The following is a 27487-nucleotide window of genomic DNA, read 5'->3' as shown; positions in this document are numbered from 1 at the left end:
TTTTAATTTATGTAGTATATATTATATTTAATATTCAATAATTTAACAAAAAAATAAAGTTAAATTTATAATATCCATCTATTTTGTAAAGAAATATAAGATATCTCAAATGTTTATATTAAATTCAATAAAATAATAATCGTGATCCAACAAATCAAATAGTTAAAATTCAAAATACAACACAACGTAACCTTTGAACTTTTTTTGAATCTTTGCAATAAGTATTGGAGTGTCGGAAAATGTCGAAGTATCGGTGAGTGTCGAAAAGTGTCAGACACGATACGTCAGAAATTTTGAAGTGTCGGTGATTCATAGCTCAGTTATTCCAAATAATACAAATTTCTATTTAAAATTTCTCAATCATTATTTTTTGTTATTTATTATTAATATTTACCCATATTCGGTTGTTATATATAGCGCTTTTCGCTATCCATCTCAACATTTTTCCAATTCCCCCCTCCCTCTCTCTCTGTCTATATCTCTATATATACTCGAGTCGGTTTTCCTCTGTCTCTATTATTTATTTATTTATTTAATTTATTCGAGTCGCACGCTGTCTTAACTTCACTCAACTCCGTCATTTTTTTCGCTTCCTTCTCATGTGTGCATTTTCTCTCACCGGAATGTGCGGAGATTCAGTTAAGGCGATGGCGTTCTGTTGATGATTTCTCGTGTTGGCGCCATTGGAATGCGAAAAGCGAGGTTGAAATTGAAACTTTGAAAATCGGAAGTTGAAAGCGTGAATCGAAGGCAGCGAAAGGAGAGGAGGCAGTAGTTTTTGTCGAGATGGCGGTGGTGGAGAAGATCAAGATTGGTGTCTGTGTGATGGAAAAGAAGGTGAAATGTGGCTCCGAGGTTCTCTCTTTCTTTTCGCTCCATCATCATTCACTGTTTATTTATTTTTTTAATTTATTTATTTTTGGTTTTTTTGTTTTGGTTTTGGTTTTGCGTTTTGGTGGTTCGGTAAGCGAGGCATGTGGTGAATTTGAGCTCGGAAGAATGTGTGTGTTTCTGTTGCTCTGTTTTCCGGTCATCATTTTTGGAGTGTATTTTGCAGGTTTTCTCGGCGCCTATGGGGCAGATTTTTGACAGGTTACAATCGTTTGGTGAATTCGAGGTAGGTGAATATGTTTGCTCTTTACAAATTATGGTTTATTGCCGTTGAATTGGATTTGGCTTGTTCGTGAATCTTCTTCAAGCATCGGAGTTTGGATGATTTTATTTCTTTTATAATGCATAAAAATTTTACTTAGTCATTGTTTTTGTTTTTTTATTTAAAGTTTAATATATACGTATACTATATGAGATAAGATTAATTTACATCCTACCGATAAGATTAACCATACACCTGTCTGTACGTAAAGCGAATATAGAAATTATTTTCTATATATATATATAGGGTTATATTTATCTTATGTTGTAGGAAAATAGTTGTCTCATGTTGTAGAAATAAAATCACAAGTGAGACCCACATGTAAGAGGAGAGAGAAAAAATAAATGTGGGACCCACCTCCATTTTGTATGTGTAGGAAGCTTGTTTATCTTATACAACATAAGATAAATATAACTCATATATATATGAGGAAGGTTATACTTACAACCTTTCTTTTTACAACCTCTTACAAACATATCTTAACACCGTTGATTTCCGTCAATCAACGGTTATCATTTACTGTGAATTAATAATTAATTAATGAGTTTAATTTGCGAAAATCATAACCGTTGATTGGCGGAAATCAACAGTGTTATAATATGGTTGTAAAAGAAAAATGTTGTAAGTATAACCTTCCTCTTATATATAAGGTTTTATTAATCTCATGTTAAAGGAGATAAGTTATCTCATGTTGTAAGTATAACCTTCCCTATATATATATATATATATATATATATATATATATATATATGAGGTAGGATCCTTTGACACCAGTGTCAAATTTAATCTGAGAGCTGTTAGATCAAAAAAGATCAACGACTCTAAGTTGTAAGCATGTGAACCATTGATCTTTTTTTATCTAATGGCTATCAGATGAGGTGTCAAATTTCAAATTTGACACTGGTGTCAAAGGATCATATCTCTCTCTCTCTATATATATAATAACAAATTTTATATTCAATCTTAACCGTCGATTTTTGATACATGACGATTATGATTAATTGAAAATTAATAGTTAATTAATGAGAATAATCCAATTAATTATAGTTGCTTGATGGACGGAAATCAACAGCTAAGATTGAGTGTAAGATTTATTATTTTTACCCCAGTGTAAATTGATCATTTCCTATATATATATATATATATATATATATATATATATATCCAATTAATTATAGTTGCTTGATGGACGGAAATCAACGGCTAAGATTGAGTGTAAGATTTATTATTTTTATCCCAGTGTAAATTGGTCATTTCCTATATATATATATATATATATATATATATAGGGTCAGGATCATTTTACACCAGTGTAAGTTACACTCCTAATCTTATCCGTTGATCCCACTTATATCTAAGGGCTCTAATTTTTTAGCAATGTGAGCCATTGGATACAAGTGGATCAATGGTCAAGATTGGGTGTAAGACTTCTAACTCTTACACCGGTGTAAGAATATCCTGCCCCATATATATACATATGGGTTTTATTAATCTCATATTAAAAGAGATAAGTTATCTCATGTCATAAAGATAAACTTGTGGGCTCCACCAGCTGAAAAAAAGAAAAAAAAAGTGGCACAGTTATCGAAGGGTGTGTAGGAGGAAAAACTTATTTCATGTAGCATGAGAATAGTTTTTTCCTATATATATATGGGGAACAATATACTTATCACCAGAATAGTTTACCACCTTTACAACTAACTTAATCACAGTTGATTTCAGTCAATCTAACAGTTATAATTTATTAGAAATTATTTAGTTGCATTTATTAATTAATTTCTAATTTCCAATAAATCCATTAAATTATAACCGTTAGATTGACGGAAATCAATAGTGATTAGGTTGGTTGTGAAGGTGGTAAACTTTTTTTGTGGTAAGTATATCCTGGTCCTATATATATATATATATATATATATAGGAAAAATATTTCTCCAGTCATTGGAGATAAAATTATCTCCAGTGAGCTTTGTAAGATTAAAAAATTATAATAACAAAGACTAATATAACCTTGCAATAAATTAGAATTACAAAAATACCTTGATCTCCGTCCCAAAACAACGTTGTTTTTGGATAACCGGAGATAGTTTATCTCCGTTGACTGGAGAAATCCTTTATCTTATATATATATATATATATATATATATATATATATATATATATATATAAAGACTTTAATGTTTCTATAATGAATATAGATAAGCTATCTACATTCACTCCTAACCCATATATAAAAGTAGTAGTAGAGAATCAGAGATGGTTCGGTATAGTAGTACTTTCAATTTTAATGTATTATTTGTTTATTTTTTATTTTTTTTCTTCCTTAATATTTTGTATTATTTGTAGGTCATACATTTTGGGGACAAGGTGATCCTTGAAGAGCCAGTAGAGAGGTATTATAGTTGATATCGTTTGCTTGAAAGTTGTTTGAACTCACTTTAAATTTTGGAGAACAATTTTTGTGTTTTTTTCTGTAATGGGAAAGCTAAACGTGGGGAACCAAGTGCCTTCTTTTATTATATTGTATCCAAGCGAGGGATCAGACAGTTGTGAAGAAAGGAAATGAAATTAAAGTAAAGTGGTATTTTTATAATTATTAGCAACTAAAAACGGACCCAGGAAACAAATTAAATACTCTCTTACTTTTGCAATTTTCATCGGGAGCAAATGATGGAATATTTTTGTGTATGTGAAAAGTTTCATTAACATGTTTCAGTAAAGTCTTTTATTAGCATTTGGTTTTTTCTGGAGTTGACTGGTGAAGTGTTTGATGTAGAAGTCCCTCCATCTTTCAATTCTGACATGAAGTAATAGCGACTGCTGATGTTGCTTTACAGCTCCAATTTAGAATTTTTAACTTACACTTCTGAATTCACTGCTGAAAAGTTTCATCACTTCCATCATAAGCTAAGGATTGAGTGGGTTGTGATGTGACAGCATGAATCGTATTTGCACTTCGAGCATTTAAGTTATAGCTGAACTATTTTCTTTTTGTCAACCTCGTGGGTGTTTAGAGTCATGTGGTTTGAATACTAAGTTTAAATGTTGTGTTATTTCAGCTGGCCAATATGTGATTGTTTGATTGCTTTCTATTCCTCTGGATATCCCCTCGAAAAGGCTGAGGCGTATGCTGCTTTAAGGAAGTAAGCTTGTTTATTTATCAGCTATATTTGATTTATATGTCATACGTATTTTTTTTGGTCATCAGCCTTATATTGCATTACACTATTCTAAGACATACTAGAAATACTTTTAGGCCCATGGTCAATTACACACCCATGATAATGCTGATCTAATATGACAATACATGTATGCTAGTTTCTTGACAATGACCATCTAAAAAACTTTATTCTCTGGTGTATTTGGTTGAGAGGAATGCCTGTATTTTTAAGAGCATCTCTTTGCCTTTCATTTGATATGATAGGATTTTGTTTTTTGTGCTTTGCTCTAGGGTATTTCAAGGGAACTTTTATTTCTGATGTAAAAATTGAAGAGATTGAACTGTTTTGCTGCATTATTGGGCTACTTTGGGATGATGTTCATTTTTGTTTTTCTTTCTTAAGAGGATTAAACATCATCCCTCATATGTGCTTTCCTTTAGTTTTCTTTTTAATATTATTCTTTTTTTATACAATAAAAATTGGGTTCGCTTTTTTTGCAGTCACCGTAGATAATTAATCTGCAGTAAGCTCAATACGACGTCGTTTTGGGACGGAAATCATGGTGTTTTTGTAATTTTAATTTATTTTAGGGTTATTATAGTCTTTATAATTATAATTTTTTAATCTTTCAATCCCAAAACGACGTCGTTTTAGGAGTAAATGCAGATAACTTATTTGCAGTTACTGCAGAAATATTTTTCTGATAAAAATTTATAGCCTTGTTTATAAGAAGACACAATTAGGTATGATGGGACACCAAGGCTCTGATACCATGTAAAGAATCAATTTAACCCAAAAGCTTAAGCTATTAGGTGAGAGCCTCTTTAATGGTTTATATTATACTCTAACAGGTATCTCGACTCTAAAGAATCAATTCAACCCAAAAGCTTAAGCTGTTGGGTTGAATTTGTTCTTTACATGGCATCAGAGCCTCGGTGTACCGAGTTTGATCCTCACCGCCCCCCCACTTTCTTTTTAATGGAATTTCTTTCTTCGCACAGGTAGGTGGGCCTATGCATTGTCCACCCTTCAAGCCCAGTGGGTTCTCGTGTGAAGGGACGTGTTGAGATATATAAAACCATTAATGTAGCTTGGTTGAATTGGTTCTTTACATGGTATCAGAGCTCTCGATTCTAAGGGCTCTGCTTCCGCACCTATCGCCTTTAGAGCGAAACCCTTTAGTTTATTGATATATTTTTTTGCCTCTCGCTGCCATCAGCTGCCACCAGAAAATTTTTCCGGGGACCTTTTGGACCGAGAGGACCACTGTTGACCTTGTTTTTCTCTGATCTATCATTCTACGCACTGTTTCTGAGTAGCAAACAACTCGAACACCTCCGACCGCCTCCAACCAGATCTGTTTACAGCGTTTGGACACTTTTCCGGCGACCTTTCAACTCCGACCAGCCACACACAGGTTTGTGCTCGTCGGACGACCTCGCCGTGAAAAGCTCAGTCCCAGAAGACACTGCACGTGCTCTCACGCACATCGACTTTCTTGAATAAAAACTTTGAGGCTGCTTTTTGAGAATGATTAAAATTGATTGATTCTGGAGTTAGACCCTGACTTCTTGGAAGATCTTGAAATCTGCACTGGCTGTCATTGATCCACTATTGGTTTGACTTTCACCTCCTTCCCCTTCGGTGGTTCCTATAATATTGAATCTAACAATGTGATGAAATAATTTTTTTTACCTGTAGAAGGATGTTCGAGATATCTCATTCTGTCTTACTGAAGCATTTTTCTTATTTGATAGGTGTGACTGTAGAGTTGTTGCGTAAAATCGGCAAGTGTACCGATCGTACCAAGTAATAAAATGATGAGTAGAGTATCGTCTCCACGAGGATTGAGGCACCGAAGTTATTATAACTATTCCTCTCTTGTTGGATAAATAAAAATGGTTTGAGAACAATTATGGTTTGTGAAATAATTGAGAACTATTCAAGAAATTGTAAATGATTCAAAAGTTCTTAAAGAAATTCAAGAACAACGGAATAAAAGTTGAGTAATTAATTGAGAGAATATTGCGGTAAAGAGACGCCAACACCTTTATGATCCCCACCTTGTAACCTGAGTTAACGTTTACATTCAATTATGCAATTGATCAAACGATGCACTATCTTTTATTTAATTGGTTAAATCCTAATTCCTTAGTGACTTTAACCTTATTAACCCTATTAGGATCCTAATCCCTTAGAAACCCCTTTTCAAGTTAATTCTTTTAAACTAGTGAATCTTTCACGTTTGCAATTCATGTAGCCTATCCCTAGTGCATACATGAACTGTTATTTTACCCTTTGTCAGGAATTAGAATCTCAATATTCCTATTGAAAACCCTAACCCTCGCAATCCTAATAGAGTGATCGGTTCTAAAAGAATTATAAGATGAAGAACAGGATAAAATAAATGCAATTGAAATAATTAAATATAAAAATTAACCAAATTACAAGGGGTTCACTTCAAGGGTTGTGACCCTTACCACAATAATAAAAGACTAGCCAGACATGTTCATGTCTGACAATTCAATGTGTAGAAAAGAATTCATAAAAGAAACTAATAACCAGAAAATTTGGAGAAGAAGCTTGCTCCGCGTTCTGCCTTCGTCAATTTCTCTCTGTGCAAAAGTTCTCTCTCTTTAGGTTTCTGACTCCTTTTTATAGCCAATGACTCAATCAGGTCAAAATCTTCCAAAAGATTTGATTTTTATTTCTGTTTTCGTCCAAATCCACAATTCAGAAAACTAACAGCACAATGCCGCGCGATTAGCGCCAGATCCACGCTAATCGCACGGTGAACCAGTGGAGAACTCCATTCTTGGCGCGACTAGCGTGAACACCGCGCTATTAGCGCGGATTACAATGGTATTTGCTCTTTCTTCCTGGATTTTGGCGCGATCCGCGCCATCCTCATGCTATTCGCGTGAAGTAGCCTTGTGTTGGTTCCCTTTTCTTGGTCTGATGCCATCCTTTTGTACCGCGTGAGTCAGTTGTTTGCAACATAGCTTAATTTCATGCTTTTCTTCCTATAAAAACATACAAACAGAGTGAAAGTGTGCCTGAAGGAAGATTATCAAGGATTCATTAAAAATGCTACTTTTTATCACTGAATTACTGTCATATCCTTGTTCTTTTTACTCTGAAATACGTATATGCTGAAGGCACATCAAGAGTCAGTTGGCTATTGCTCAAATTTAATGTGAATTTTCTCTGTTATATTGGTTTCTGTTTTTCAGACAATGATGAGGTCACTTAAAATATGTACATTCATTGAGTAATTTCATAAGATAATATCTCCTTTTTTAATATATCCCTTTGCTATATTTTGCTGTATTTTCACTTTGAATGTTTGTATGAGATGGTTTATAGATCTAAAAACTACTCATGTACTGTGATCCAGACCTTTTCTAGTAAATGAACTGGAGCCCCAGCACCTTCTTCATGACCGAAGGAAAGTATATGAGGTAAATGAGATCAATTTCATTTCTTTTTTTCTTATGCTTGTGCTCTAAATTCTATGTAAAATTCAAGTATGATGAAGCTATTTTTTTTTTGTGGCTTGAATGCTTTGTAATGTGATGTAAGCTGATACCTGTGGGTTACATGTAAAAAACCTTGACTTTTTCTTCAAGGACCTTGTTTCAAATTAACGGCTGACCTGTATCTGTATGCCATTGTTATTAAAAGTCTGATATTATGTGTTGCTTACATTGCAAAACCAAGCCAACACATGAAAAACTTCAATTTGAGTTTTTGTTAGTTTCAAGTGTTACTAAGGGGGGGAAAAAGAAAAAAGAAAAAAAGCCATTCATTAAAGTTGTCTTGGTCTTGGGCTGGTCTGTTTGTCATTTCTGTCCCTCCCCGCACCCCCTTTTTCCCTGGGGCATTCATTTAAGCATAGTGCAAGTCATATTTCTGTTTATTCTTGATAACTGTGAATGTATGACCACATTACATCCAAAATGCTTTATGCTATTTCTTTTCTGATATATTTCTTTAATATTGTTCAATTTTGTCTCTCAAGCGTCTTGAAATGTTTGGAATACCTGTTCCAAGATATGCCCTTGTAATTAGGGAAATCCCATATCAAGAACTGGATTACTTCATTGAGGAAGAAGATTTTGTTGAGGTTCATGGTATGCGTTTCTGGAAGCCATTTGTAGAGAAGCCTGTTGATGGTAAGCTTGTTTTTTGTATTATAGGGTGAAATTCTTTACTTTGCTACTTGTTTCTTTCATTTGATTTCTACAATGCCACTGATATATATGTAATGGACATTAGATTGGCTTGTGTTATCATGAGAATGACTTTTTGGGGCTGAAGTCCCCCCCCCCCCCCCTCTTGTTTTACTACAGAACACAGATGTCAACACAAGATATGTGGAGTGGAGACACAAAATATTAAGAAAATAAGAGTAAAAATATGTAAACATTACTACCCATCCCAATATGGACATTTATGTGGATGAAAAATTAACTATGATGTTATTAATCAGTGATATTCAAATTTCAAGCACAAACAATTGGGAATAACTAGCTATGAAGCACCGATACTCCTTAAATTTTTTTCCAACGTATCGGATACGCGTATCGGAAACGTATCGGACACATATTGTTTGGTAATATCAATATGTATTATTTTAAGTGTATTAGAAACCAACTAGTGAGGGTAGATATTTTAAGTGTATTTAAAATATACTATAGCTTACAAGGTGTATTAGAAAAACCAACTATTGTTTGGTAATATCAAGAGTTTTTCTAATATGTATTATTTTTTCTAGTACCACCTTGTAAGCTATAGTGTATTTAAGTGTAAAATATCAAGAGTATTTTTTTCTAATACACCTTGTAAGCTCAAATGCATTTTTGATATATCAAACTTGTACAGAACATGAGTCCTATGCTGCTGTTCCTTTTTAGATATGTGTGCTGGTCTTACGAGTTTTATGACTTAAAATATTTAAGTTTTGATTCAATTGGTTACACAGCATTCCTGATATTAGCCAACCCATCAAGTGGGAAAAGGCTTTTGTTGTTGTTATTGCTATTGTGGGTAAAATAAAAATTTCATATTCCTTTACCGTGCTCTGCCTTTTACTAATTTGTCATGACTGTGGGGCGTAAGGTGACTTGAATATAAAATAATATGTTGTATATTGATCTAATTCAGAGAGTTACAATATATAGAGACTCTAATGGGCTTAAGTGAAAGGCCCAAACCTAATACAATCAGAATAATTACAGAATAATTACAGACTAATCATATCTAATATATTCTAACACTCCCCCTCAAGCTGGTGCGTATATATTGTGAGCACCAAGCTTGTTACAAATGTATTGAACCCAAGGACCTCTAAGAGCTTTAGTGAAGACATCTGCTAGTTGATCAGAGGAGTTGACGAAAGAAGTCTTGATTTCTCCTGAGTGAATCTTTTCTCGAATGAAGTGACATCCAATCTCTATATGTTTGGTCCTCTCATGAAAGACAGGATTAGAGGATATATGTAGCGCAGCTTGATTATCACAGATGAGTGTCATGGGTTGTTTCTGTTCACAAAGATGAAGCTCCTGAATCCACTGCTTTAACCAGATTAACTCACAGGTAGTATTTGCCATTGCACGATACTCAGCTTCTGCACTTGATCGAGCAACAACATGTTGTTTCTTGCTCTTCCACGAAATTAAGTTTCCTCCAAAGAAGACACAATAGCCGGAAGTAGAGCGCCTGTCCGAGGGTTATCCTGCCCAATCAACATCTGAATAACCACAAATTTCTATATTTCCCTGATCTGAATACAACAAACCTTTTCCTGGTGCTCCTTTGATGTATCAGATGATCCTCACAGCAGCATCCCAATGTGAATCACAAGGGGAATCAAGGAACTGACTAGCCGTACTAACAGCGAAAGAAATATCTGGCCTAGTCACAGTAAGATAATTGAGCTTCCCAATTAGTCTCCGATAACGTCCAGGATCAGATAACGGCTCCCCTTGTCCGGGCAATAACTTGACATTAGGATCGATGGGTGTATCATCTGGTTTACTCCCAACATACCAGTTTCTTCTAGGATATCCAAGGCATACTTCCTTTGACAAATAGAAATGCCCTGTCTAGATTGCGCCACCTCAATTCCCAAGAAGTAACGCAGCTTCCCAAGGTCCTTTGTTTGAAATGCACTGAATAAATGCTGTTTTAACTGACGAATTCCGTCTTGATCACTTCCGGTGAGAATGATGTCGTCAACATAGACTAACAAATAGATGCACTTGTCAGGAGATGTAATCCTATAAAATACAGAATGATCAACTTTACTGCGGATTAAGCCAAACGCCTGAATAGCAGAACTGAAGCGACTGAACCATGCTCGAGGAGACTGCTTGAGACCATATAAGGATTTTCGAAGACGACACACTTTTCCAGACTCCTCCTGAGCAACAAAACCAGGTGGTTGCTCCATGTAAACTTCTTGTAAATCACCATGAAGAAAGACATTTTTGATGTCAAGTTGAAGGAGTAGCCAGTGACGAACAACAGCAAGGGCAAGAAATAGGCGGACTGACGCCATCTTAGCGACCGGAGAGAATGTATCGCCATAATCAAGGCCAAAGATTTGAGTAAAACCCTTGGCAACTAGGCGTTCCTTGAGTTGATCAACATGATGATCAGGTCCAACTTTTACAGTAAACACCCAGCGACAACCAACTATAGACTTCTCTGGAGGAGCAGAAACAAGGTCCCAAGTGCAATTGGAATGAAGTGCAGTCATCTCATCAAGAATCGCTTGGCGCCACCCTGGATGGGAAAGTGCTTCACCTGTGGTCTTAGGAATAGAAATAGAAGAAAGACTAGAAACAAAGGTGAAATGAGGTGAAGAAAGACGGTCATAGCTCAAAAAGGTATAAAGAGGATAAGGTGACGAGTAGTACGTGTACCTTTTCTTTGAGCAATAGGAAGAGCCTCTGGTGAAGGATCTGGAGGGGAGGAATCAACTGCAGGGGGCAATGAGTCAGCAGGGGTCGAGTCGACAGGAGGCACAGTTTTACGATGCTGATAAGTGAGAAGTGGACGGTCCGCAGGTATTGAAGCAGTAGGTTGCTTATCTGGAATAGAAGTACCTGCAGCTGGCAAAGACAAGTCAAGAAAAGGGACAGGAAGAACATGATCAACCTGTGACAACTGAGATGGGATAGAATGAAAGGGTTGTTGATCAAGAAAAGTGACATCAACGGAAACTAAGTAACGCTTAAGATCGGGAGAATAACAACGATAACCCTTTTGAAGACGAGAATAACCAAGAAAAATACATTTAAAAGCTTTGGATGTTAACTTGTCCTTACCAGGAGTGAGATCATGAACAAAACAGGTACAACCAAAGACATGTGGGGATAGAGGATAGAGAGGAACATCGGGAAGCAATAAGTGATAAGGAATGTCATTATCAAGCACAGATGAAGGCATACGGTTGATGAGAAAAGAAGAGGCAAGGACTGCATCGACCCAGAAGTGAAGAGGAACATGCATGTGAATAAGAAGAGTCCGTGCAGTCTCAATGAGGTGTCTATTCTTACGTTCAGCTACTCCATTTTGTTGTGGAGTGTGGGGACAAGTAGTTTGGTGTAAAGTACCCTGTTTGGCTAAGAAATTAGAAAAGGCCACAGAAACATATTCCTTAGCATTATCACTACGTAAAATACGAATAGAGGCACCAAATTGAGTATAAATTTCAGCAGAAATTTTTTGATAAATAGAAAACAACTCAGAACGGTTTTTCATTAAATAGATCCAAGTACAATGAGAAAAATCATCTGTATAGGTAACAAAATACCGAAAACCTAAAACAGACACACTACGACTAGGACCCCAAATATCTGAATGAATAATTTGAAAAGGAGCATCAGCTCGTTTATTGACTCGATTAGCGAAGGAGGAGCGTATGTACTTTCCTTGCTGACATGACTGACAATCTAAAGTCTGAAGACCGGACAAAAGAGGAACCATCTTCTGTAACTTGGAAAGTCTAGGATGTCCAAGGCGACTGTGGATGAGTTGTGGAGATTCTGTGAGAGAACAAGCAACGGAAGGACTCGGCATAACCAGGTAGATTAGACCCCGTGTCTCACAGCCCACTCCAATCGTCTTCCCCGTACCCGGGTCCTGCACAGAAACAGAATGATTTGAGAAAGTGACAATACAGTTAAGAGAGTTGATCAATTTACTAACAGATATTAAATTGTAAGGGATGTTGGGAATGTAATAGACAGATGTCAAGGTCAATGAGGAGGTTGGACAGATTTGTCCAATTCCATGAACAGGAGCCTTAGTGCCATCAGCAAGGGTAAAATAGGGTAAATTATCAGAATATGTAAGGGATGAAAAGAGTTCCTTATTACCATAGAGGTGATCAGTAGCATCTGAGTCAAATATCCAAGGGCCAAGTGATGGAGAATGAGACACACAAGCAACGGGATTACCAGTTTCTGAAGCAGAGGCCTGAGACTGAGGAGAGACCTTTCTGAGAAGAGTCTGGAATGCTGCATAGTCTTCAGAGGAGAGAGAGACTGTACCATTTGAAGCAGAATCCGATTGAGCTATATTAGCAGCATGAGAAGGTCGCAGGTGTGGGTACTTTGTGTAGTAACGTTCCTCATAATGACCAAGTTGCTGACAGTAATGACAACGAGGTCGCTGACCACGTCCAACTGGGCCTCCTGGGCCACGTCCTCCTAGGGCTCCTGGGCCACGTCCTCCCGGGCCTCTGCTTTCTTTCCTTTGATTCAAAATGAAAAATCAAGCATAGACAAATTTTTTATTTTTTTTTTCAAAAATAAATTATGAGACAAAAAGCAAATTAGAACACACAGGAGAATAGTAAGACGATAATACTCGAAGAGTACTTGAATGTGAAAATTGTTATGGATTAAATTATAAGAAATTGTTTCAATCCAAAATGAATATTTGTGAGCACTGTGGATATCATTTGAAAATGAACAGTTTAGATAGAATTGAACTTTCGATTGATCAGGGTACTTGGAACACGTCCACCTCCAATGTTTCCGCGAAAGTCAGTACGGGAAACTAGAGCAGTAGAATCAACAGCAGAAGACGATGCAGGAGCAGATTTCTTATTCAGATTCAGAAGACGCTGATACGTCATTGATAGATCAGGCTCCCCACTAGTCAAGATAGTATCCCGGACATTATCATATTCTTCGGGGAGGCCAGACAGTGTGGCAACCATAAAGAGACGTTCCACCTGTTTCTGATATGCAGAAGCATCAGTAGGGTAAGGCAACATATCTAAATATGCCTGCATCAAAGATCGACTCTTGCCAACATATGTCTCCATCTGAATGTCGGATGATTTGCTCAGTTCCATAAACTGAGAGATGATGAAATAGAGCTGTTGAACATCATTAGTGTAGAGGTTTTTTGCTTCCTCCCACACTTCAGTGCAAGTTTGAAACGAATAGAAGATGTCCAAGACAATTGGATCAATAGATTGCCAGAGGATGCTTAGAAGCTGGTTGTCAATCTTTTCCCAATCAGACTTTTCCTCCTTAGGGACATCAGTAGACTTAGTCGTGAGGTGGCTCCCATGTCCTTGTCCAAAGAACCAAACTCGAAGAGAGGTGGCCCAGTTCTTGTAATTAACAGAACCTTTCAATTTTGAAGAGGTCATGGACCCAACATTGGTAGAGATGATATTGGGAGATTTTTTGACAGGAGGAGGTGGAGAACTGATCTCCGAATGAACAGGAGAGTTTGCTGCCATAATATGAAATCAGAAAGATCTAAACCGAGTAAATAGGAACGAACCTGATCACCGATCAAGAAGAGGTGCGCACAAAAAGTCAGACCCACAGAGAAACAATCACAGATCCAGATAGAGGAGGAGAAGGCGAGCTTCTCTGTCCAAGACCGGTCGGAAAAAAGCCGCCGGAATAGTGCTCACGCGCCGGCAGAATGTAGCCCGTGAAGCCCACGCGCAGAGGAGAGGGATGGCGCGTGAGGGCGCGTTGCAACTTCGATGGTGGCCGGACTTCCACAGAGGTGGTCGCCGGGAGGAGAGGGTGCTGATCGTGTGCTGACCGAGCTGAAAACTCGCCGAAAAAGTGCTCCTGCGGCGTGAACAGTGGCTGACGGTGGTTCCGGTGACCGTCGGAGGTGCTGACGCGTTCGGAAATTTCTTAGAAGGGACTTACAGTCCTTGATGTCTTGCCGGAAGGACGCACGACAAAGAAAAGATGACTCCTAAGCAGTGGGCTTAGGTTTCGAGGCGAAAACAAGGTTTCTAAGCGGAAGCGAGGGTCCCCAGAACGAAAGAGCTCTGATACCAACTTGAATATAAAATAATATGTTGTATATTGATCTAATTCAGAGAGTTACAATATATAGAGACTCTAATGGGCTTAAGTGAAAGGCCCAGACCTAATATAATTAGAATAATTACAGACTAATCATATCTAATCATATCTAATATATTCTAACAAGGTGAACTGAGATAATGAATCTTAGATAACATGACAGAATACAGGTTGAAACCATTTGCGTCATGCTACTTCTTTGGCATAACTCAATACTATATTGGCATTTACTTATTGAAGTACAAAACAAATTTGTGGTTATTGCTATTGTAAAGTCAAGTTACCTAACATAATTTTCTTGCTGTACCATATAATATATTAAATGAACGGAAGTTATATTCTCCAAGATGCCCTTATCGTGTAATTATTATTGAATTATATATGTTTGTATGCATACCCAATTGAAATTATTTTTTCGCAAATGTGGTAATAACTGTTTATTTTTTTGCCTTTGTGAAGCTGATAACCACAGTATAATGATATATTATCCCAGCTCAGCAGGTGCAGGTATGAAGGAATTATTTAGGAAGGTGAGCTTTAGGCTGAAAACTCACTCTCCATACGTAGGTGTCTCATGGGTGTAATAAGCATCGATCTATTATATTTTTTAGGGGGCGGGTTAACTTGGTTGGGATATTCATGTGCTATCTCCATTTATTATATTACAGTACAATCTTTAGAAAGCATACATGATTTGTTATAAATAAAATCAAAAACATCTCCATTTATTAACTTGGTCTCTTTTTGGGTACTACATTATCTTAGGTTGGCAATAGGTCCAGTGAGTTCCATCCAGAGGTGAGAAGAGTGAGGCGCGAAGGCTCCTATATTTATGAGGAATTTATGCCAACTGGAGGGACCGATGTTAAGGTTTGGCAGTTTTGAGATCTATGCTGCTTTGTTTTGTTTTATTTTGTTTTGTTTTCTATTATAAAGGTAGTTGGAATGTTTTTGACGTGTTTCTCTATATCTTTTACCATATTAGAATGGTATTTGAGAATTTCATCAAATGATTGTAGGTGTACACAGTAGGTCCTGAATATGCTCATGCTGAGGCAAGGAAGTCTCCTGTTGTTGATGGTGTTGTTATGAGAAATCCTGATGGGAAGGAAGTAAGTAGCATTGGTTCTCATGATCTATGCTTCATATGTCCTTGTCTGTCTATTTAGCATTACAAGATGGTTATTCTCTGAGTTATCAGTCGATTCCAGGGAAAGACTTTTGTCTTCTTAGGTGTCAACATATCATTTGCAGTCAAAACCACTTTGTTTAAAGTTTTGCAGTTTTAAAGCATTTTTTTCAAAGGTTGTGTGAGCTAAGAAAAAAAAAAAAAAAAAACATATCTGTGAGAAATTAGAAAAAAGAAAGAAAGAAAATAAACAAAGAGACTAAGAAAACATCAATGAACAAAAGCTACCCTATCTATCAGCATATCTGTGAGAGAGCATGAGCTTTACACCAAGTAGAAGCCAAGAAATCTTCTTAAAAGATGCAAGAATTACAGTCCAACCAAATTCACCAAATAGTGGCATAATTTGCAAATTTCCTTAAAATTTTCGCTTCTATCAGTGGACCACTATTATGTCACATAATAGTGGAATGGGTTTCAAATATTTCAAAGAGAGTGGAATGGAAAGATTTTTAGCATGTTTGTTAGTAGCTTATTTTGTGGAAATAATTGGTTTCCTTTTATCAAAAGCTCTTTGAGGAAGCTGCCAAAAAAAGCTTTTTTTTGCCCAAAATTAGGCTAATCCGAAAACCCACTTTGATTTTCACTTCTTGTTGATCGGGGAAGTGTGGCAAATTATTTTGAACTAACTTTTGTGTTGTACGAGTGGCCAAACTTTGTACAATACTACAGTGGAGCATAAGTGAGTTGCGCTCTACTTTCAATTGTCCCACATTTTTTGTTGTACCAAACAAGTGTGATGTAACTTTTTTTCTAAATTATCTACATCCTCAAACTAGCCCAGCCAAATCCTTGCTTCAGAGATTTTCTAAACCGTACCAGGCTCCATCCCGCTCTTTGATCTTTTGATTCTTTTTGGTTGCCTAAATTGGTTTTTCTTTTCCATTTTTTTGGTAATTGTTAGTAAACATTTTGGGCTAAGTGCTTAGAGCTGCATAAAGCTGGGTACAATCTCTTTTAAAAAATGTACGAGTAAGGCTGCTTCCTCAAAGAGCTTTTCAAGTAAATGTTTCGCAAGTTGGGGTTTTATGGACAGTATTTTTGTTAGTAAATGTTTGTCCTCTAATCAAGGGAAAATCCAATGCTTGTCTTAGTTATAGAGTTTGAGGGGATTTATAGAAGGAACAAACATATACCATTCCAAAGCAGGCTAATTGTTTGCTTGAAACAGTAATTTGACTTTCATGTGAAGCATGGTTTTAACTTTTAATCTCATTTGGCAGGTTAGGTATCCAGTGTTACTGACTCCTGCTGAGAAAGAAATGGCGAGAGAGGTTTGCATTGCATTCAGGCAAGCGGTATGTTGTATTAATGTGGTACTGTATTTTATTAAAAGATATAGTCGTTTTGTTTTTTGGGTGTGTGATTATCTTCTGAAGCAGGGGGTTGGGCTCCTTGTTTGTGCAGTTAGATTTATTTTTGTTTAATTTCTGGACTGATCATTAATCGTAGTGTTGTATTGAAGTATTGGTATTTTGTATTGTAAAACTGCTATTGAATCTTGCCAATGATCATATATCTATTTCTCTTTTCACCTAGGGCTGCTTGTTCTTTCATTTTGTAGTTTCTTTTCCTTTTGACTGATGTTTGATCATTAGCTTGGAAATTATGTTCTAAATCCTTTTGTAGACAACTAATGGTCTTGACAAGTCCTATCATGGAATATTTATTTAATTGGAAATATGTAGCCTCCTAATTTTTTTTCCCGAGGATATCCTATGTGAGCATTTAATGTTCGACTTTTTTGCGTCACCTGACTTTACAAGTCCTGGGACTATGAATCTGTGGGCTAACTACTGTGGTAGACAAGATGTAGTTGGGTTAAAGAAGTTTGCACAATGTTTTATGGATTTAAATTAATTCATGTGATACTCTTTTGATAATAAGGTTTGTAATGGCTTCTTCCTCCTGTGGCTAAAAGAAAATAATTTGTTTGTTCCATAGTAGTTAATTGCGCTGCAATAGCGCCGTGAGCCGCGCCGTATGGGCATTGCGGTGCCTCGCCGCAAGAAACCGCGCCGCGCCACATCGGAACGCAATAGTGGTCATTGCGATTGCATTTACGGCCATATTGCTGTCATAAGGCAAAATATCAATTTTGTCCTAAATTTAAATATGTAACAGAAAAAATTTAAGTGTTTTTTAGTCTATCCGCGTCTCTCTATGTCACTTCTACTATCTCTGCCTTTAAAAAATATTTTTTTTGTCATTATTTCTGTCATATATCTATTCTGCTATTTCCGCAATCGCAACCTGCTATAACGCTATAGCGTTTTTCAGGGTTGCATTTGATAACTATTTTGTTCCACTTCATGTCCTACTAAAAGTTTTCTCGTTGCTTGCAGGTTTGTGGGTTTGATCTCTTGAGAAGTGAGGGATGCTCGTATGTTTGTGATGTGAATGGATGGAGCTTTGTTAAAAACTCACACAAGTAACTTTTTGTAATTAGATTTTTTTGGCAGTGTTTGTTTTGATATTGGCAGCAGGATCAACATACATCAATAGTTATTCACTTTCTTTCTATTAATCAGAAAATCTTAAGATCAGCTCTTTCCCATGGGATTTAATCTGAGTTGGGGATTTTATTGGGCCCTTTCATCCTTAAAATATATTGGAAAAGACAGATGCTCCGATACTTAAATGATAAGTGCTACGGTGAATTATTAGCTGGAACTTTCTACCATCATAACCAATGTGAATAGGGTGTTGATTTCTGTTAACTATATATTCTGATCCCATCCCATAAACCCCCTATTCACTAAAAGAAACATTTCTAGTAGTTGCTATTGTTATTAAAATGCTTATATAGTTTATCTCTAGATAAGAATGTTGCAAATTATTACTCCTACCTTGATTTAGGGAATCAATTCTGCTATATTAAATTGGAGTCTGGAGACCCAATCATTTATGTTCTATAATTTTTAGGAATAATAGTTTGATCAAAAGAATAACTATGATCAATTTAAAGAACATGTATAGCATAACACTCAGTGAAATGAATAAAGAAAAATGAAATGTTTCATATTCAAATTTTAAAGCATTAATGAAATTTAGTAAGGCTTAGGGTTGATTTTTGCTACTAGCAATCCCTCCTTGGTAGGTGATTGGTGAGTACCATTACTATCTCTCGCAAAGGCTTGTGGCATGCCCTAGATTTTAAATGGGGTAGCCTCTCCTCCCACAAACTTTTGTCAAACCAAAGTTAAACCAAGAGAAAAGAATGTGAAGAGGTATATAGGTGAACAGAATGATTAAATAGGTCTCTTTGTCTCTTATACACTCTGCTTAAGTATCTCACAGACCCACTTTATTCCTTAGTACCTAAAAATAATTACATAAAAAACGTAGATATTCTCTCTAAGCTACAAATTAGTATTTAGTTTCCTTTTTTGTGCTATAGTCATTACATAGTGATGAAAATTACTTCAAGGAAAAATAAATTCCCCTTTTCAATATGTACTGTGAGAAGGATTAAAAAATTTGAAACTCTTCTACGTGTTGTAATGTTGTTACGCTGCAACATAGCAAAATAAGAAAAAAAATCAACCATTTTATGCCAACTTTGCTTGTTGTAAGACAAATTATCCTTTTGATATGTTATTTTTTACCATGCGTTGTATGTTTCTCAACGTTTTTATTCTGATTAAAAGCACATTATTTTTCCTTGTTGCTACTGAAGGTATTATGATGATGCTGCCTGTGTGCTGCGGAAAATGTTGTTAGATGCAAAAGCACCTCATCTTTCTTCTGTGATTCCACCAACTTTACCATGGAAAGTAAATGAACTAGTCCAACCTTCTGAGGGACTAACTCGTCAGGGTAGCGGTATTAATGGCACTTTTGGACAATCTGAGGAACTACGTTGTGTAATTGCTGTAATTCGTCAGTATGTTCTATTCTCTTTTTTATTCAATCTGGTTAAACGTGATATTGTTTCCTATATCGTCTTCTCTTTTGGCAGTGGTGATAGAACTCCTAAACAGAAGGTGAAATTAAAGGTTACTGAGGAAAGGCTGTTGAACTTAATGTTGAAATACAATGGTGGCCGACCTAGGTCTGAGGTAATACAATGTTGTAGTGCTTCAGTAATGTTTGTCAAATTTTATTTGAGCTACTGAATTCTTAACCATCCATGGTTGATCTAATGGTCTTATGTTTACAGACAAAACTTAAAAGTGCTGTTCAGCTGCAAGATCTGTTAGATGCCACACGAATTCTGGTGCCTCGCACTAGGTATTTCATCTGCATAGGCTTAAGCATTTATCACATTATAGAGTCACGTGCAACTCACCTTAAATTTCACACCCATGATCAATCATACTTCAATCTTTTTTTCTAATGAAATTTCTTCATTTTTTCAAAAAATTTCCAGAATCCCTTTTTGGTATGTTCGAGGTAGAATGCATCTTTCATTATCTAAGCTTATAAACTAACTCTTTTGCTGTCGCATGTTTACTTTTCCATTTCTGCTTTCAAATAATAGTTGCAATCAGTTTTTTAGTTGGTATATATCTATGCTAAGCCAGAGTTTTGAATTGATTATGTCTTTGAATATTTTTTAGACCAGATCGAGAAAGTGATAGTGAAGCTGAAGATGTTGAGCATGCTGAAAAGCTCCGTCAAGTTAAAGCAGTTCTTGAGGAGGTTATTAATTCTCTTGACAGTGTTTCTTCTATGATGCTCTCGAGTATGTTTTGTATTATGAACCCGCTAGTAATTGAAATTTGAAAATTAAATTTCTGTGAATCATAAATTTAGTTTTTCTTCCAAACTTCTCCACATTAACTTATACCTCCCTTTGATTGGGTTTCTTTTTAGATGTTAAATGAAATTTCAGTTCTATATTAATTGTCAGATACAGCTCTACTTGGAAAACTTTTCAAATATATAGCCATTTTGGAGTTTGGAACGCATACTCTTCTCAGTAAGCCAAAAAAGTTTAATTCTTTGTTCATAATATTTATTAAGTTATATGGCTGAAGCACATGCCACATTGGCTATATTGAATAAGGAAAACTGAAGAGACACCACTTACATGGGCTGTCAAGCATAAAAAATGAAATTAACATTGTTTCTCTGTTGCCCATAATACATCAGGAAATTTGTCTGTTAGTGGTAACATGCCGAGCCATATAGCTTATACTCCTGCATGTACTTTTAAAGCCTGAATAATTTCAGTCTTCATTATTATTATTATTATCAAAGTCTTGAGTTGTTTAATTTCTTTTCCTTTTCTCTTCATTATCAGGGAGGTCATTTCTCTGGCATATATAGGAAGGTTCAACTAAAGCCACTAAATTGGGTCAAAGTGACAAAAAGCAATGGTGAAGTTGAAGAACGACCTGTTGAAGCTCTTATGGTTCTTAAATATGGTGGTGTTCTTACACATGCTGGCAGAAAGCAGGTTCAGATTAACGGACATAAAAAAGAAAAACAAATGTTTCTACTCAGTTTGAGACTTTGAGATTTGATTGTATTGCTGTTATTGTTTAGAATAAATAAAGAAATTTTCATTTATAATCTTCTTTGGCAGTTGTATTAATTACTTTTTATTTTTTCAGGCTGAAGAATTGGGAAGATATTTCCGGAATAAAATGTATCCAGGTAAAATTTAAATAGCTTTTCTTTTAGTAAATGTCATAAATTTAGTCCTCGAATTTTGAAATGTGCTAGCCATCAATATGTTTATGGAATTTATTCTTATGTAACTGCAGCTGTAAATGCAAAAACAGAGTGATGTTACTATCAAAAGATTATTAGCCAGCAGTGACTGCACAGAATGGCTTTTCCAATTTTATTTATTTTTCTTCATGCTGGTACTATGAATGTGTCCCCACACTCGTTAGTCGGGTTTAATGGAGCGTGGTTTTTTTTTTTTTTGGTACTATGAATGTGTGCTTTATAAACTTGGCTTCTTACCCACCCCACTTTCCCAGAAGTTTTCTGTTAACATGTCTTTAAGTTGAAATGATTTGATTTTATAGTAGTTATGACCCAAGTTTGAGCCATGACTGGCGCCAGGGTAAAGTAACCCAAGCACCCTTAGTTTGCAAGCCTTTTTTTTTTAATAAAAACTTATGAAACAATGGAAATTCCACATGATTCATATTTCAAATTTTACTTAAATTTTGACAGAGTTTCCCATATATTTCTAATATGCCAAAAGATATAAAACACCTTATATGCAATGTATACATCACCAACCAGCAACAACTACAACAAAATATATAATTCAGACTTTAGAGGCTTAATACAACTCAAAATAGTTTCACTAACAAACTTCCCTCACTCAAAATAGTTTCACTAACAAACTTCCCTCAGCTGCAATTTAGATAGTAAAATAAGAGAGGGTGAGCCACACAGACTTAGTAAGGGCAAAATATAGATTCTTCAAAGCTTTGGATAATGGATTTACCTCAGTGAAAAAAAACCAATTCTTGATGAGTGGGTTGCACCCTTTTCTTCTTAGAGTATCTTCCTTAACTCCAAAAATTTCCCAAAATCTATTTTCAAGAGAAAGGAATGGGTAAGCTTTAAAGTTTCAACAAGATTCAAGAGGATGCTTTAAATTTGGCAGGAAAAGCATGAAGAGGAAGAAGAAGAGACGAGAACAAGATGAAGATGAGTAGAAGAAATGGTGAAAATGGGACTTTTGTCCAATGAGGTTTTGAACCTCATGTCTTTGAGTTTTTTTTTGTTTGTAAAATGACCATTATACCCCCCTCCTTTTTTATCTATACAATGCACAAACCTTTTACTCTTAGTTTCTTATTTCGAATAAGTAAGCGTACTTACTTTCAGTTAACCTTGTTATTTTATGATGAATCTGACCTTGAAGATAACTCATGTTTATGAATGTATTTTTAGTTATAAGACCATAATATGATCATCCATCGTGTATTCACCCTTGTTTTCCCCAATGGAATGGATGTGTCTATTGCTGTATTTTAACATTACTTTTGGCTTTAAGGTACACACCATAATTTGTTTTATTTGAGATTATAAAAATGAATGACAGCAGTTTAGCTTGATGTTCAGATATGCTGGCCCTATACTTGCTCTTTTTTTAAGCCTCTCCCAAAAAACATGAAGCATCATTTCTATTTACGTTTTCCAAAAAAAATTCTGAATAAAGTTGTCATAATAGAACTAGCCATGTACAACTACAAGCACAGCTATATTTTTTATTTTTTTTTTGTATAAACACAGCTATATTTTTTAATTTAAATTTTAAGTGGCCATGTCCATGCCTTGTCCTGCCATGTCTGAGCCGGGAAAAAAAATTTAATTGGACATTTACAAAATTTAAGTGGCCATGTCCAAAATGGTGTCTACTATGCTTTATAGATCCTATGATGTGAGTAAGAATTGGGGGTATTGGTATTTCTTGTGTTTTAGTCCACGCAATATATGTTTAACCCAGGATCTTGCATTTTATTTCATGTAGCATCAACTTGACAATGCCTGCACTATGGATAACAAAGGCAAATCTTTGTGTTGTTTAAAATTGCAGGAGAAGGTACAGGGCTGCTTCGTCTCCATAGTACATACCGTCATGATCTTAAGATTTACAGCTCTGATGAGGGTCGTGTGCAGGTATGGATTAAGTTGCACTAACCATGCCACCTCCAAATTAAAAGAAGGCTAAGTGGTTTCATTAGTGGTTGCTACATTTATTATATATATTTTTTATTTTTGATGTCTTGACATTGTTGTTAATAAGCCTAATTTGTCCTTTGACATAATCTGTATGTCATTTTTTTCATGGCCTATCTTAACAGATGTCTGCGGCTGCTTTTGCCAAAGGTCTCCTTGACCTAGAAGGGCAGCTAACCCCAATCCTGGTTTGTGTATTTTCCCAGAAGAAAATATTTGATCTGTTTTTGTGTTGGATATATTTGACTGATTTGGTTATCAATTTTAAAGGTTTCTCTTGTCAGCAAAGACTCCTCCATGTTGGATGGGCTTGAAAATGCCAATACTGAAATGAAAGAAGCCAAGGTTTGTAATCACTTTGGTTATTTATATTGCCCGCCTTCTATATCATAGGCATTATGAATGGTGGTGAAAATGGATTGTGGTTGGAAACATAGAGAGATTTGTTGCTCAATATTATTGGAAGGCATATTGTTTTACTTTTTGATTCTCTATCAACTACTGCATAACATTGAACCACATTAACAACAAATTGATCAACAAATTTGGACACGGTTTTTTAATAATCATTTTGTCATCTTAACCAATGTCGTTAAAACAGAGTCTACGCTGAAACGGTAGGAGGAAGCAAAAACGTAAAATCGAGAAACGTAAACGAAACGTAAGAGTTTACTACATACCAAAAAAAAATATCCAACATATATATAACCAAAACACACCAATACATAAGTCATCACAAATTTAAGTGCAAACACTAAAGGAAATAAAAATTAAGTTCAAACTTAGTCATCATAATACATATTAAAATCAAAACACCTAGGTTGAAAGAGAGAATAAATATCCTTCCAAAGAAGTTGTATAAAAAAAAAAGGGCAGGTTATATTTACAAACTTTTTTGTTTACAAACTCTTACAAACTACACTATATTCTCCCGGGAGAATACAAACTTTTACAAACTACACTATGTTCTTCCGGGAGAATATAGTGTAATTTTGTAAAAAAATTCAAAAAAGTTTGTAAACAGATCCTGTCCCAAAAAAAAAAGCCCAAACATTATCTGATTATATATTTTAAAATTAGAATAGAGATATTTGATTAAAATTTGTTCCAGTAAAAGAATGGAATAAAAAAATTAATTGCAGTAGTTAACTAATTTTAAATCCAAAATTTGACACTAACAAATTCAAGCATACGCATACCCCACGGTCCCCACAATATTTGCTGTGAAAAGGCCCGTGAGAAAAAAAAAAATTGGCGTGAGAAGTTGTATATATTTGGCTTAAAAAAAAGAGGCACATCTTGAAGCAACGATGAAGAAGCAAAAAAAAAAAAAGAGGCACAGCTTGAAACATCAAAAGAAAAGCCTCACATGAATGAGCAAAGAAAAAGCAAGAAGCAAGGAAGGATGAAGAAGAAGCAAGAAGAAGAAGAAGAAGAAGCAACAATGATTTTTTTGTTTTTGGACGATGAGAAGAAGCAAGGGGGCGAACCGGAACAGTGGTAAAACTGTTCTTTCATGACTGAAAGGTTATAGGTTCGAATCCAGGAAACAGCTTCTTTGCAATTATGCAAGGGTAAGGCTGCGTACAAGAATTGCCTCCACCCCACACTCGCTAGTCGGGTTTAACGGGGAGTGGTTTTTTTGGACGATGAGAAGAAGCAGTAGGCCAGCAGAAAGTCAGCAACGCGACCTTCGTTGAGCGGCCAAGTAGGGATCTTTTGTTCTAATTTGGGGGAAGACATGATTTCTCAAAAATACCTTTGCATTTTTTATTCTAATTTACCGAGTTGACTCATCGTTTCGACCCAAAACCCGTTTCAACTACTGTTTTGACACGTTTTTGGTCATAAAAACGTAGAAACGGTACGTTTCTACGTTTCGGCACTACGTTTTTACAACACTGGTCTTAAGGAGCTAGATAATACTAGTTGGGTGTAACAAAGAGATGAGGAATAGATTCAAAGAAAGAGGATTTTTACAGATTGATAGAAAAAGAGAATAAGAGAAATTTTATTGATAGAAAAAGAAAGTACAAGAGACAAGCTCTTCACAAGGGGCACTCCTCTTCCCCTTATATACGAAGGAGATAAGGCTGAATTGTCATGCCCCCTAATTAAAATCTCTTTAACTATCTAATCATTCAACGTAACTCACCAACTAACTCCCCAGGCTTTGGCTTTCTACTATATGCCTTCAAGTCTTAGTATTCTTGGTATCTCTGCGTAACACTGGGCAGAGGAAATCGAAATGGCATACCTCCCCTTTGTTGGAGAGTTACCATTTAGTCAAACTGATCAAAATTTGCTGTTGTTGATTGTTTTGCAGCTACATAAAACTATTTTTCCAGTAAGTGTTGGAGAACTTATTACCAGACTTTGCAGTTTTATCAAGGAGTTATATGGTTAATTGCCTGACACGAAAACTATATTATTAGTCTTTTTGAAGCAAAACGAATAGTCACATGCTTTGACAGGATGTCATATTATATTACTTATTTTGGAATGTTGAGAAATAATTATATTGTATACTTATGCTTAAGAATTAGGGCTAAATCCTGAAAGTTATCAAAGATCAAGAAGAAAAGAAAAAGAAAAAAAGGAATTCTACAGGGCTACATGGCAAAAGTTGTTGAAAGATCTATCCTGTGTCTGATGTGTGGGAGGGAATCTATGATGAAAAACTTCTATTATCATGAGTAGTTGAGTACAGAAGCACTACAACTCTGTAAAAATAACAAAATTAGGAAGAAATTTAATATATGTATATTTTTTTAATTCAAGCTTCTAAAATGTATTGATTGACATATGTATATTGAAAAAGGTTTTCAGTATATCGATATTGAATAATTACTTGAGGAATGAAGAGTATTTATACAAGAAAAAATAGCTAAGCATGACTCAGCTATGACTCACCAAACCTAATCACAATCATAAGAATGACTCAGCTATGACTCACTAAACCTAATCACAATTAATTCTAATTAATTACAATTAATCCTAATTAATAGGAAATAAAAAACAATCAATTTTAATTAATCTTAATTATTCCTAATTAATAGGAAATAAAAACGGAAAAATATTTGAATTTGAATTCTGATTTTCTACACTCCCCCTCAAGTTGGGAGGTAAATGTTGATCATTCCCAACTTGCCAATCAACTCTTCAAAGGCTGGCCGGTGTAGGCCCTTAGTGAGAATATCTGCAATCTGCTCTTTGGTAGGAATATACACCATCCATACACTTCCATCATCTATTTTTTCTTTGATAAAGTGGCGATCAACCTCCACATGTCTTGTTCTGTCATGGTGAACTGGATTTTGAGCAATACTGACAGCAGCCTTATTATCACAATACACTCTGACAGGTAGGGAAAAAGAGATCTTCAATTCCTCAAGGAGTCTTTTTAACCAAATTCCTTCACAAATACCATGGGCTAGAGCCCGAAATTCTGCTTCTGCACTGCTCCGAGCAACAACTGTTTGTTTCTTACTTCTCCAGGTCACAAGATTTCCCCAAAATATAGGTGCAATATTCTGAAGTGGATCTTCGGTCTAATGCAGAGCCAGCCCAATCTGCATCTGTATATATTTCAATCATCCTCGTGTGTCCCCTTTTAAAGAACAATCCTCGACCAGGGGTGTTTTTGAGGTACTTCAGAATTCTATAAATTGCACTCAGGTGTTTTTCCTTAGGAGAATGCATGAATTGACTAACCATGCTAACTGCAAATGCAATATCAGGCCGAGTGTGAGATAAGTAGATCAACTTTCCCACCAATCTCTGATACTGCTCTTTGTCAACATCTTTCCCATCTTCGATTCCCAATTTAATATTGGGTTCAACTGGAGTCTCTGCTGGCTTGCACCCAAGCATTCCTGTTTCTTGTAACAGGTCTAGAATATATTTCTTCTGAGTTAAAGAAATTCCTGCCTTACTTCGAGCAACTTCCATGCCTAGGAAATATTTGAGA

General features: G+C 35.7%; 1 protein-coding gene across 1 annotated transcript; it reads left to right on the top strand.

Annotated features, from left to right (window-relative positions):
* Positions 1 to 1057: 1057 nt before the first annotated feature.
* Positions 1058 to 23862, top strand: LOC133310711 (inositol hexakisphosphate and diphosphoinositol-pentakisphosphate kinase VIP1; the record flags this gene model as incomplete). Its single annotated transcript, XM_061511684.1, has 19 exons — positions 1058 to 1117; positions 3497 to 3543; positions 4210 to 4293; positions 7709 to 7772; positions 8333 to 8486; positions 15132 to 15202; positions 15438 to 15542; positions 15692 to 15784; positions 17085 to 17159; positions 18207 to 18292; positions 19541 to 19747; positions 19823 to 19922; positions 20024 to 20094; positions 20424 to 20505; positions 21110 to 21265; positions 21423 to 21465; positions 23375 to 23457; positions 23643 to 23705; positions 23788 to 23862. Coding segments are annotated over exons 1-19 (1704 nt in total), but the record flags the coding sequence as incomplete, so codon positions are not given.
* Positions 23863 to 27487: the final 3625 nt, after the last annotated feature.

The sequence above is a fragment of the Gastrolobium bilobum genome, unplaced genomic scaffold (assembly GCF_033153095.1).
Source record: "Gastrolobium bilobum isolate Gb01-03AN ecotype WA unplaced genomic scaffold, APGP_CSIRO_Gbil_v1 utg3456, whole genome shotgun sequence".
NCBI lineage: Eukaryota > Viridiplantae > Streptophyta > Magnoliopsida > Fabales > Fabaceae > Gastrolobium > Gastrolobium bilobum.
Note: the sequence above shows the minus strand (reverse complement) of the source record. Positions and strands in the feature narration are given on the sequence as shown.